This window comes from Canis lupus, chromosome 8 (genome assembly GCF_003254725.2).
Source record: "Canis lupus dingo isolate Sandy chromosome 8, ASM325472v2, whole genome shotgun sequence".
Lineage (NCBI taxonomy): Eukaryota > Metazoa > Chordata > Mammalia > Carnivora > Canidae > Canis > Canis lupus.
In genome coordinates, this window is record NC_064250.1 from 15,408,281 (window position 1) to 15,422,020 (window position 13,740).

Consider the following 13,740-nt stretch of genomic DNA (forward strand, 5'->3'; position numbering starts at 1 on the left):
TCAGACTAGAGGGGATAGGTTTCCCTGAAGTCTCTCACCTGTATTATATATTTCTGCCTCTAAGTCAGAGAATGTCCAATAAAATTCTTTCTCTAAAACCAAGCTTTTTTCATCTGTTAAAGAGGGAATAATGTTACTTGCACGCTACCCAATTGACTTTGAAGTTTATCTCTGGAACTCTAAAAAAAAAAAAAAAATCAGCTTGAATTCACTGTTCTGGGGAAAGCCAGGTTTCAGAGATGAATTGATTGTGTTAATTTTATTTGATCCCTCATTGTCTAGAGTATAGACTGTGGGTGGAGAGGGATCTCTCATGGGGGAGGTGGGAGGGATATCTTTGTGGAAGAATTTGGATGCAATCCTATTTGAAGAACAAGACATCGTGTGACTCCTTTCTGCCCTCTCATTGTAGACAACTGGGAATGATACATTGTAGACCAAAACAAAAAAAAAACCCAAACAAAACAAAACAAAAAACCAAAACCCAAACAACCTTTCTATATTTATTTAGCATCTATTCTATGGGGTTTATTCCCAAGCCTACTGTCTGCGTGGGGAACACTGTCAAGACCAATATCAACTGATTGTAACTTCTCTTTCTCTCTCCCTAACCCTCATCCTCTCTCTAACTCTACCTTTTTCTCAACTATATGGCTGTAATAATGAAGATTCCATTATGACATGAACCTATGCTCAAGAGAGCCCCTGTGGAAGGGTATGGTTTCATTATCATCAAGTAATATGCTAAAAATACTGAAAAATCATGTAGAACACTGGCAACAGAAGAGATGCGTGGATTATTCCCACTCAGGAGCAGGCCTAAACTTGGCCACAGAACTTGTACAGGAAACTATGCTTCACCAATTCACCAAATATTTACTAAAAGACAACTAATATTTTTGGCCAAATTATAGGTGGGTAGTTTGGCAGGTAACAAAGCACTTCCAGACAGTTCCAGTCATTTAATTTCATAAAATGACAATCTTATTCCAACCAGCAACTTTTACATAAATGTAACTTTCCATTTTAAAACAATGATCCTAAAACAAAAACAAAAGCAAAAAAAACCCCAAAAAAACAAAACAAACCCCCCCCCCCCAAAAAAACAACTAGCTCTCTACAAATTAAGATCCAGATTAATTGGATATCTTGGTTAATGTAGGTTCCCTAAAATCTTAAAGTCTAAACATAAAAGATTTATTTAAAATGAGATCCAAGGGGCACCTGGGTGGCTCAGTGGTTGAGTGTCTGCCTTTGGCTCAGGTCATGATCCCGGGGTCCTGGGACTGAGTCCAGTATCAGGCCCCCTGCAGGGAGCCTGCTTCTCCTGTTGCCTATGTCTCTGACTCTCTCTGTATGTCTCTCATGAATAAATAAATAAGTAGGTAAGTAAATAAATAAATAAAATCTTTAAAATGAGACCCAAGTGAGACACCCACAGCAAACTCATAAGAATTAAATCTTCTCCTTCAAACTTCTACTAGGGTGAGTTCTGGTTGTGTCTGATAAACTCTGCTCGTTTGCACTCAATTAATTATCATGAGTTCCAAGTGTGACAGATTTTTTTTAATGGTTAAAAATATAAGTTTTATGTATATTTTACCATAATTAAAAAAAAAAAAGCCTTGTTCAACTTAAGGATATTTCATAGCTCTTTCACCATCTCCCAAAGCTGTTCCCTAAAAACCAGTGTGGTTGGGAGTTTGACTGAAACATTAGCTCAAAAAAAAAAAAAAAAAAAAGAAAAGAAAAGAAACATTAGCTCAAGGGCAGCCTGGGTGGCTCAGTGGTTTAGCATCGCCTTCAGCCCAGGGCGTGATCCTGGAGACCCGGGATTGAGTCCCACGTCAGGCTCCTGCATGGAGCCTACTTCTCCCTCTGCCTGTGTCTCTGCCTCTCTCTCCCTTTCTCTGTGTCTTTCATGAATAAATACATAAAATCTTAAAAAAAAAAAAGATTAGCTCAAGAAGACAGTAGTGCTGAAGGAAGGTTTTTGGGTGGTGGGTGTGGGGGTATGGTAGCAGGGAGCCAGGAAAGGCAAAGTGGTGGGGGAAAAGAATTTAGTGCAGAATACTCCTGGAGGACCCTGAGCTTGTCTCATCCCTCGAACATAGCTGGATGTTATCAAATTATTCTAAACACCCAAGAAGTCGATCAGAGCTCTGAGAGAACAAAAACTGCACTACACGTAGTAAAGCGACCGCTATTTGGAAGGTAGGAGGTGCAGAAAGTTCACCTGGGGGAGACATAGCTGAAGACTAAATTTAAACATGGAGTTTTAGCTCCTCCTTCTGCAAGCAATACCTTATCATGAAGTATAGAAGAGCAAAAAAGTGTTCTGGAACAGTGAAATTTACAAAGAAATTTACAACTGACATTTGAGGAGCGCCTACCCTGTATGGGGCACTTACATGTTAAGACTGCTTAACTCAGACATTGATCCTGATATAGAAATATACATGCTACGGGCACCTGGGTGGCTCAGTCTGTTGAGCATCTGACTCTTGATTTCGGCTCAGGTCGTGATCTCAGGGTTGTGAGATTGGGTCCCGCACTGGGCTCTAACTCAGCGAGGAGTCTACTTAGGATTCTTTCTCTCTCCCTCTTTCTCTGTATGCGTGCGCACACACACACACTCTCTCTCTCAAATAAATAAATAAATAAATCTTTTTTTTTTTTAAAGAAGTTTGCATTCTAATAGGAGAAAAACCTGTGGCATTAAAACATGAATAACAAGCAAGTCTTCCCAGATTTGTATTATTCTTGCTTGCCGCCTTGAAGAGTACACAGGAAATCTAACATAGCATATTCCTAGTCCTTGGGGGGCAGTGAAGGCCTTCTGAAGGAGAATTCTCCCTCTGTGCTGTTACAGATCTGGGATCTGCTCAGGCCTCCCAAGGCTTGCAGGCCAGTCCCTACACTAATGGCCTCACAGTGCTTTTCTGGTTTTCTCTGTATGGTTTTGTTCTATCCCTTATGGCTAAGCAATGAGCTATCTTTTCTTGCACATCATCGTGTCTGCCCCTAGGCCACTCTCCCCTACTTCCATCTCCTCCTCCCCCTTTTCCCTCCTGCATTCCTCCCGTGACCTTTAACTCACCACTTAAAACCAGCAGTGAATGAAGGATGAGATAACTCAGCTTGGTCATGGCTCTTAGTGAGGGCTGCAGGGTCCATATTATGAGTCAGGTCCATGAGCATCAGTGCCTGGCTTTTGTAACATCTCTTTTGGCTGTTCAGAGACCATTTTCTGCATGTGTTTTGTTTCTCAGTTCTGTGCCAGAGTTGAGGTTCTGAGATAAGTGGCCTCTGGCTGAGTTTGAACTTTCCCTGAGAATGGGCTGTCCTGAGAGGAGAGAAGGGCAGATAGTTTCCATTTCCTGCTAGTGTCCTCTTCCCTAGGCTCTGTAGAGTACCTTAGGCAGGTACAGTCTCTCCTGCTCATGGGAAGACAGTCTTGCTGCCATGTGCTCCTGTTCCTTTGGGGTCCTTCTTCTCCATGGGCTTCATAAAGAGTTCTGTTACTCCTAGAAACTGAAAAAGAACTAATTTATAACTTACCATAAGGATAATGAGGATGACATATAGCACAGCTGATGCCAGCCATTTGATTTCTTCTTCATTCTGTTCCCCTATTTGTTTTGTGGGTTCTGTTCCTGTTTGTTCTAATAAAATGCCTTTCCTTTTTCTTGGTATGTTTTCCACTTTTGCATTATGAACTATATGGTTTCTGTAATTTAGATTCTCATAAATGCATGTTTAGTTTGAAAATTTGTGGAAAATATTCTTTTGAAAAACCTATATTTTTCAGAATTCTGACCAAATCACTGTGGTTTTCTGTTGGCACTGATGATATTGCACTACTCCTTTTGGGAGAGAGAAGAGAAAGAGAGAGAGAGAGAGAGAGAGATTGAGAAAGGAAGACAGAAAGAAAGAGAAAGAACCACTGCAAAGGATTCTACTTCCCAGTACAAATACTTTTGGAACTGCTAAGCCCACTCTCACTCATGTGTGTTAGGTCAAATTCTGGCAGAAATCACAAGACAGCTGCAATTCCATACTTTGAAATGTCCATTAAAAAAACTCTAGATACAATTTATAGAATAGTTGGCAGGTATTCCCTGTTTTTTTTTTCATTCCCTTGAATGTAGACAACTTTTGGAATAAAGGAAGGGGAGAAATGAGTATTTTCAATGGTGAAGTCAGTACATTCACAACTTTAAATGCAATGCCAAGAGAACTTTCTGCAATGAAAATTGGTTTGTGTGTATATTTTTAGTAATATTATGTGTTGGATTCAGTTTCATCAAGAGAATTAAAAAGCTATGGGATCCCTGGGTGGCGCAGCGGTTTGGCGCCTGCCTTTGGCCCAGGGCGCGATCCTGGAGACCCGGGATCGAATCCCACATCGGGCTCCCGGTGCATGGAGCCTGCTTCTCCCTCTGCCTGTGTCTCTGCCTCTCTCTCTCTCTCTCTCTCTCTCTCTCTCTGTGACTATCATAAATAAATAAAAATTTTAAAAAACGCTATATAATTTCTGAAATTCTGTAAGACTGAAGAAAAAAATTTACAACAGGTAAACAAATATACAGTGGAAACATCACACTTTTAGATACAAATAAGGAAAGTTTTCTTAAAAATCTCAAGTTTAAACATTCTAGAAGTTTAAAGGCACAGATGACTTTTTTTATTATATTGCAGTACCAATCCTAAATGAACATGGCTGTACCAAGGGCTTTGGTTGCTAGTACTGACATGTCTCAAAGTCACTCACATCAGGGAGGAAGTGGTTATTACAGAGGCGGTGTGTGAGAAAAGTGTAATGAGGTCTCCTGGGAACTGGGACTGGGACAGGGGAATCCATCAGGGATGGTGGTGGAAGCGATAAGCAGTCCACTAAAACCTCCTGCTCCCTTTTTCATTGTGTGATAGTTTCATTGTGTCAGATAGTTAAGTACATCCCCAGTGCCCTGTAAGGCCAGCTGTAGGTCATGTGACTAGTTCTTTTTAACGGAATCTAGGTGATGTAATGTGTCACTCTCAGACTGAGATTTTTATAAATGGGGTTTCTTCATTTTTTCTCCTGCTTCACCCAAGGTACTTTGCCAGATACATCTTACATCAACACCAGTTATACCTGACATCAAATCTGTATCACCTGCAAGAAGGAAGCAGAGGATTCTGAAGCTTTGGTGGGTACATAGCTACAAGATGGAAGGAGGCTGGATCCCTGTCTCACACGTACTTTATTGGGATAAACACTGAAATTTAGGGGTTTATTTGTTATTGCAACTAGATTTGCTTAACTGATCCAAGGACCAACACTGTACTGTGTCTCTGCCTCTCTCTGTAGACCTGTTCCTCTGGTTATTCATGCTTTCTGCTCCTTCCACAGCATGCACTGACTCTGAGAAAGCTACCCAGCCCTGGTGTAATACGATGCAGGCCTAGTGCTCACCAGTAACTCCTTTCTGCCACTATGTATGCCAAATATCTTTTGTTTGCTCCTTCAGACACACTCTTTACCCTTTTCCATCCTGTTGTCCTGAGAGGTGATCCAAATTGATTACATCAAAAGAATCCAATGTTTCTGTCTTCCAGTTGGATTTGGTCAATGAGAAGCTCTGGCAGGTGACAGGAGGAAGGGAGGAAGATGAATTCGGGATATTTATTTGTCTGGTTCCTTCCTGTAGGGTTTCCTCAGGCTTGTCTCTGTCAACAGAAGTTCACGGCTTCTCTCAGGGAGCCCTCTCTTCATGACTTTCAAGTTTCATGTCTTTCAAGTTTTGGTAACCTTTCCTTTTATGCATGCCTTTTGAGCTTAGAGGTAGTGATGGCTTTACCTCCTGCTGCTGGTAGCCTCAGCATCCTGAGTTCTTCCTTGTGATTTCTTTATATCCTGCCCATACTTTTGTTGTGAATCCTTTTATAAATCTCTTCAGATTATCCTAATTCGCGAGGACTACTTGTTTCCCCTTTCACTTAAAAATCATATCTCAGTTAAAATTCTCTAAGTAATCAGATGTCTACCACCGACTCTCTTAGCCATGTTCACAGATGGAGTTTTTGTGCAAACATAGTCTCAAGCATATCCCTTCAGCTGAACCTGTGAATGATGGCAACTTGCAGAGAAAGAGGAAGTTTGTAGGTATCTCAAAACATGTCTATCCAATAATACACCTTCATATCTTCTGGTTAAAGTTCCCCTTCTTTTATCACTCCTATCGAGCTAGATAATTGCCATCACCAGTATTTTTTTTCCTCTAGTGGATTGCCTTATCACTGAGAGAACACATTATTACTTTTTATAGGAGTATGTATTATGAACAGTGTATGTTTCTACTATAACATTTAGAATCTAAGTCTTTAGATTTCAAAATGGAAATGCTTATAAAAACAAAACAGGAGAAAAAAGTAGAAATAACCACAGACTAGTGTTTTTGTCATGTTATTTATTTTTTAAAAGTTTTTATTTATTTATTCATGAGAGACACACAGAGAGAGGCAGCGACATAGGCAGAGGGAGAGGCAGGCTCCCCACAGAGAGTCTGATGTGGGATTCGATCCTGGGGCTCTGAGATCACACTCTGAGCCAAAGGCAGATGCTCAACTGCTGAGCCACCCACAAGTCTCTGCCATGTTATTTTTTAAGGGGAGAAACATCTTTGTACTAACCTGGAACCATCCTGAATTTCAAATTAATTTCTCTCTTATAAGCTTGGTATTACTTATTGTATAGTCTCATGACTTCAATCGTCTGTACAGGTTTAAAATGAAATAAGTTTCATCACAAGATAACCTTATTATGCCAGTTTTGAACTGATTAAAGATGAAAATATCTCTTTGGTGTTCCTTAATCTTTTATAAGATGCATTAACTTAGAATGAAGCCACAGTGCCTGTAAGACTGACAAAAATGTTTTCTGAGAAATCCAAAATGGAATCTACTGGATTAAATTCCAAACCAAATTAGGAACATTGAAAAGCCTCTTAAATACACAATGTTCTTTTCCTTCAAGCTATTTGAGAGTTGCAGCTGAAGAAATTCGTGTGATCTTTTCCAAGTATAAAATTTGAGAAAGATCAATACATAGATATGCTGAAGTCATTTCCATGCCTGTGTCTTTGCTAGTTTGATAAAACTAGCAATTAAATAGAATCTTCCAAACATAAGGGATTGTCCGTATCATCTAAAAAAAAAAAAAAATCAAATCTCTCACTGGAAAACAGAAATCATCAGTTCCTCAGGACATTACTGTAGAGAAGATGGAACTGTTTATGGAGAGATAGTGACTTGAAAATCACCAGAGTGTAATGAAAATTAAAAAGTGGTTTTTTGGGGCGGCCCGGGTGGCTCAGCGGTTTAGCGCTGTCTTCAGACCAGGGCCTGATCCTGGAGCCCCGGGATCGAGTCCCATGACAGGCTCCCTGCATGGAGCCTGCTTCTCCCTCTGCCTGCATCTCTGTGTCTCTCTCTGTGTGTCTCTCATGAATAAATAAATAAAATCTTTAAAAAAAAAAGTGTTTTTTTCTTCCACATCAACCTAATGACTATGAAATAATACACATATCTTCCTTATAATGAGTCATAATAATGATTTGAGATTTTCTAATTTAAATGGCATGTCCTTTTGTTTTTCCTCAGACAGGTCAAGAGACAAAAACTGGAAAGTTTGGGTCATATGGATCATGGCAGCACTGCTATGTCTGGAATTTTCTTATAAATATCCTATTGCTTTGAGCCACACAGGCCTGGCTAAAACAGCAGGGACAACCTCATTTGCACTTTTATAGTTGTAGGGGGATTTTCAAGAGTTAAAACAATTTTCTATAATATTCCATATTAAGGATTCTAAAGTGTGATCATTACATCTTTTCACGCTTTTCTGTGAGCTGTCAGTTTGGAAGTAATTTTTAAAAAAACAAACAATTTTATTTTATTTATTTATTTTTAAAGATTTATTTCTTTATTCATGAGAGACGGTGGGGTGGGGGGAGACAGAGATAGAGTCAGAGACACAGGCAGAGGGAGAAGCAGGCTCCATGCAGGGAGCCAGACATGGGACTCGATCCTGTGTCTCCAGGATCAGGACCTGGGCTGAAGGCGGCACTAAACCGCTGAGCCACGGGGCTGCCCAACAAACAATTTTAAACAACAACAACAGGAAGGCATTCTTGGGTACTCAAAAGAATCTACTTTGCAAAAATTTTTTACTGCCTGTTTGCAGTTTTATGTCTTTTTAAGATTATTTTTTAAACACTATAAATGTTGCTACCTTTGTGTCCCTGTGAAAATCATCACTTCAAAGGAATGTCTTGTGGCACTATATAATAACTAAATAAATACCAGAAAACAAAGTGGATGGGGCCATTTGTGTGTGTGTGTGTGTGTGTGTGTGTGCTATTAAACAACAGAGAACATTTTATCAGAATCTACTTTTACTTAACTAACATAAATGTTCATTGCTTACCAGAGTTTGAATGATTTCACTTTTCTTAAAATTAGGAAAATACTAATATTTCACTAAAATGTGAAACTTCCAAATAAGTCCATTAAAGTTAATTTTTGGGATGCCTGGGTATCTCAGCGGTTGAGCGTCTGCCTTCGGCTCAGGGCGTGATCCAGGATCCAGGATCGAGTCCCACATCAGGCTCCCTGACTGGAGCCTGCTTCTTCTCCCTGTGTCTGCCTCTCTCTGTGTCTCTCATGAATAAATAAGTAAAAACCTTTAATAAATAAATAAAATTAATAAAAAAGTTAATTTTTCAAGCTACCTATAAATTCTACAGTAAACTATACCAGGCAGGCATAAGGATACTGAAAAAGATGACATACAGGGAAGTTTAAAAAATCAGAGTCAATGAGAAGGGAATTCAAAGTAAATATACAGTACTATTAAAATAAATTTTATACACACACAGAGAGAAAATAAATAAACGCTTAAAGGAGATAGGATATACAAATGGAGTTGATGGATTGGAGAAAAGATGGGGTTAAACAGAGAAAACTTATTTGAAGCAGCTAACTTGTGATGCCCTGAAGGACGATTCTGGGGGCAGTGAGCAGAGTGTTTTCATGGCTGGATGGGAAGCTAAACCAGCACAGAAAAGGCCTTGTTAGAGGGTTTTAAAAGGAGACATGTGTACATCAGTAAGGGCTGATAAGACCTTTTCCTAAAGAGTAAATATACAGTTTTTGAAAGCTTAGGAAGGATGTTCTAGAAGTATAGGGGAAAAATGTACATGAAAGGTTGAAAGGAAGTAAGTACCTGAACAATAGGCAGAAGTGAGAATAAATTACCCAATAGGTGATTTGTATCTATTTAGCGAAGGGCATCGGTGTCCTCTGAAATTGGCTCTGTGAAGGGAGAATTGTGCCAGACCAATTTAATTTCCTCCCACAGAAGAGTGACAGGCAATATCAACTGACAGGAAGCGCAGTAAAAAAAGGATGTTAAAACAGGCCAGGCATGAGAGAACTGAAATCTGGAACACAAATCTGATAAGGGGTTTGGCAAGGTAAGGAAACACGTAGGTAGAGACAGACCTGGGTTCAAATTCTGACTATGCCAGTCATCCACTGCATGAACTTGGACAGGAAATTTAAATCTTTCTGTTTCTTTACTGGGAAAAGTGATACCAACCCTTACCATTTGCAGTGAGGATTGAGTAAGATAATGTGTATAAAACACTTGGTACCTGTATTTCCCAGTAAATATTGGCCTCCTTCCACTCCTTCTCAGCCCAACCTCTCCTCCCTTCTCTCTCTCTCTAATACACCTTGGAAAGGCTAAGAATTAAGTCCTGTGAAAACAGGAAAAGGGACACAGCCCCACTTCCTTTTACTCTTAAACTCTTATTACAGGTTTCCTGGCTCTACAAGGAACCATTTACACCCACTGGCATTCTCATAGTGTTTCCTTGTCAAATGTCAAGAAGCTGAAGGAAACAGCCTCTTTGGCGAGTGATATATATATATTTCTAATTCTCTCTCTCTCTCTCTCTCTCTCTAAAATGCAGTACAAACATGAGTATGACCACCAACCAATGGTAACCCTATTAATGCTTAAAAAACAGTCATCCCACCATGTCAGGTTTACCACTACAAACTTAAACTAGGATATCAGTTACTTTGTTCTTAGAGATTTGTCCAATTTGCTCAAGTAAACAAAAATCAATTTCCTAGCATGCTCTATAACATCTCGATAACAATTTAACACCTATGCATAAAGAAAGAGTCGGGGATTATACAATCACTTAGAATGTATTATTTCTAGACTGGGTAGACATAAGTCTTTGAGGATTAATTTCATGCTGAGGGTTAAATTTCACTTTCATGATAGGCTAACCATTGCCTGGGGCTGCACAGATAATGAACCTGCCAAGGGATTAGCAAGGAAACACTTGTGTTATTATAAAGCGGGTACACTTCCCTTTCTAACCAAGTTCATCCTACATGACATTAACAAATTACTCCCTCTCTCTGCCCAACATTTCAATATAATGTGAGCCAACAAGTGACCCTGAACCAATAGGACACGAGATAAGATCTTCTCAGTGCATGAATGGCTATTAAACTTGTCTGTGAGAGCTAGACCTCCTGCAGGGAAACACAAGGCATTTTATCTCCATAGGCCCCTGCCTCCCCTGCAGAAACCTTTCTTTGGTCATAAAGCCTCTAAATGGACACAAGGCCAAGAGGTAAGAATGCCTTAGCAAAAATATTTAGCCTACAGAAAAGGCACTCTCCAGAGAACACAAATGACACAATTCATTTTTTACAAACTCATAAGGATCTAATATCTTCAAAATAAGAATTTAATGACAGCATTTGCTAAAGTATGTGTTCAGAAAGATTTCTGATTTATTAGATAAAAATATTCTTTACTCAACATACTCTGTTTTAAGTAACAGCTATGTTTACAGACATCAAATCTGTTGGCCTTTTCTCAAGATTTCATTCTCAGAAGATCATCTTCTCCTGCTGGCAGCTAGAGAGGAACCCTACTGAATGACACCATTGTCTCCCTCCAATTGTGGTCTTTAGGTACTTGTCCTGTTCCTACTATTTGACCGTGAGCTCCCTGAGGGCAGGGAATTAGTCTTACTTTTGCATCCAGAGTCTGATCAAATATCGCCACAGAGTGGACACTCAGCTCCTTTGGCAAAATAGAATCTAACCAGCCTCTATCTGGACCATATCCTGATCCATTTGGGATGAAGAAAATCTAACAGGTAAACAGAATATGTGGCTCCTGTTATATATGAAGTTATAGTTTCGGAGTGTTTAGTATAAATTAGAAGTGCTTTTGTGAAAAAGCTGATCTGTTATTGAATGGACCACCTGCTGCCCAAATGAGACTGGCTACTTCTGTAAGTTGCCATTAAGCAGTAGAACGAGAGATGCAGAATGTTTAGGATATTCATTCGTATCAGCTACAACACAATGTGGTGCAGACCACAAATAGTATGGGAAAGCACAGCATAATTTTACAATACATCAATGCATCTCTATTCAAAATATTGTCCTGTGTACAGTAGATCATGTTTCTATAAATTCACATTCTTATTTGGCAGCTTGAAGGCTTTAGAATTGGGCCCCTAATGATCTCATTGCATTTTTTATTTATTTATTTATTTATTTATTTATTTATTTATTTATTTATTTTTATTTATGAGAGACACAGAGAGAGAGAGAGAGAGGGAGAGGCAAAGACACAGGCAAAGGGAGAAGCAGGCTCCATGCAGGGAGCCTGACGTGGGACTCGATCCTGAGACTCCAGGGCCACGTCCTGGGCCGAAGGCAGGCGCTAAACCGCTGAGCCATCCAGGGATCCCCTCTCATTGCATTTCATGTATATTCTCAGACTAATGAAATACATAACTCTTAAACACAGATGTGTTGAATGCTGACGTGCAAGCATTAGATAATGAAGATGGAGGGATCTGAGCTTTGAGTTCTGAGCTCTGTTAGCCTGAGGCATGATACAAGCCCCCGTTTGCGAGGTGGTTTCAGTAGATTGGTGCATGTGGGTATCATAGCACCTGGGCAAAGCCAGAGCCAGTGGCAGAGAAAAGGATGCAGACGGTAACAGTTTCCTTCAACAGGTTTGGTAGTTAAGAAAAGGAGAGAGGAGGCTATAAACAAGAAGAATGACTAGGAAGGCTGTTTTTTGTTTTGTTTTGTTTTTTTAAAGGATGTGGGAGATGAGCATATTTGTAGTTAGAAAAGCCAGGTTAGGGCAGCCCGGGTGGCTTAGCGGTTTAGCGCCGCTTTCAGCCCAGGGCGTGATCCTGGGGACCCGGGATCAAGTCCCACGTCGGGCTCCCTGCATGGAGCCTGCTTCTCCCTCTGCCTTGTGTCTCTGCCTCGCTCTCTCTCTCTCTCTCTCTCTGCATCTGTCATGAATAAATAAATAAAATCTTAAAAAAAAAAGAAAAGAAAAGCCAGATTAGAGGGACAAACAGAGGAAGCGAAAGAAAGAGGGGATAGAGTGAGTCCTCGAGGAGTAGAATCAGAAGGACCTGATGGTAGAAGAGAGGCCAGATACTTCCTCATTAGCAACAAGAATCAAGAAAGACAAGATAAGTAATGCAGGATTGATTTAAGCTAGAGTAGAAGAGTTCTGAAGAGAATCACGTCAGGTGTCCCCGGCAGAAAGAGGCAGGTTGGTCTGCAGAGGGTTGTGGGAAGGGATGTGGCTGGAGGCTTGTGCAGGGGAAGCTCAAGTGGGGACCCAGGAAGGAATCCACTAGAGGAGCTGATGAATTGCTGTGGGACCAGAGAACATGGGGCTGGGCTCACCCAGGGTGGAGATGGCTGACTGCAGGCATCCAGACTGAGAGCCAGGCAAAATGAGAAGAACTAGGAGAAGGGCTAAAGTGGAGGACATGGCACAAGAGGAGTCAAAGGGCAATCATTTTGAAAGGGACTAGGAGCAGGTGCAGCCCAGGGAGGGAGACGGTGGAGGAGCAAGGGAAGGGGGAATTTCAGATTTGACATCAGCAAGGGGAGTTTTACTGTCACCACCCCGCAGGGAGACAAAGGCCAGGGCTGGCACAGACACTGGGGGGAATGAGAGGTTAAATGTTTGGCCATGCTGAGGTCGAAAGGCTGAGTGTGCCATCAGGGAATGGGCCCTGGAGTGCTGGGTGGTTAGTGGGTTCATGTCTGGGCCATTGGTAAATGGTCACGCGATGGAAGAGAAAGCTGTGGAGTGGGGGACGAGTACGATGGCAAAGTCAAGTGGGGAATCTGCCGGCCCCTGGGTGGACAGGAAAGAGGAAAAGCAGCAGCCTTCTCTGGAAGGTTGCAAGGAGTATCAGAGAAAGCCAGGCAAAGAGGCAGAAGGAGAGGATGAGATGATGTGAGAGGCAGAGGCAGACAGGGCCGGTGAGCAGGAGTTAGTGGTGGAACAAGTTTAGGGAGACCTCGGGCTGGCCTTGCCTGGCATCAGAGAACAGAGGCAACAGTGGGCATCCCCTGGTTTTGCAGTTCCTTGGTTTTCTCTGCTCCAGTGGCCTCTGTCCCAACGACACTCCCCTGACTCACCAATATAGCTAAAGTCTGACTGGGTCACACTGGCAGACATTCTGCCCCCGTGAGCTCCAGATCTGACTTGTGGCTGTCTTATCCTTCCAACTCTTCTGGTGAATGAGCTGAGCTCGTCAGTACTGCAACGTAGTGTCTGTTGCTGTCTCCACCACCCAATCTCAGGGCAGAAAGATGGGCTCCAGGTCT

At 41.2% G+C, this 13,740-nt stretch overlaps 1 protein-coding gene across 10 annotated transcripts in view; it reads right to left on the minus strand.

The window, feature by feature from the left end:
- The window catches only part of SLC25A21 (solute carrier family 25 member 21), a 470,013-nt gene that overhangs the window by 135,311 nt on the left and 320,962 nt on the right, over positions 1-13,740 (minus strand). The window contains exon 3 of one of the 10 annotated variants that reach the window (XM_025443802.3): positions 3,417-3,534. The exons of the other annotated variants lie outside the window; for them this stretch is intronic. Coding sequence (XP_025299587.1) covers positions 3,417-3,445 — 29 coding nt within the window. The 5' untranslated portion in view covers positions 3,446-3,534. The remainder of the gene's footprint in view (positions 1-3,416; positions 3,535-13,740) is intronic. 10 annotated transcript variants of the gene reach the window in all.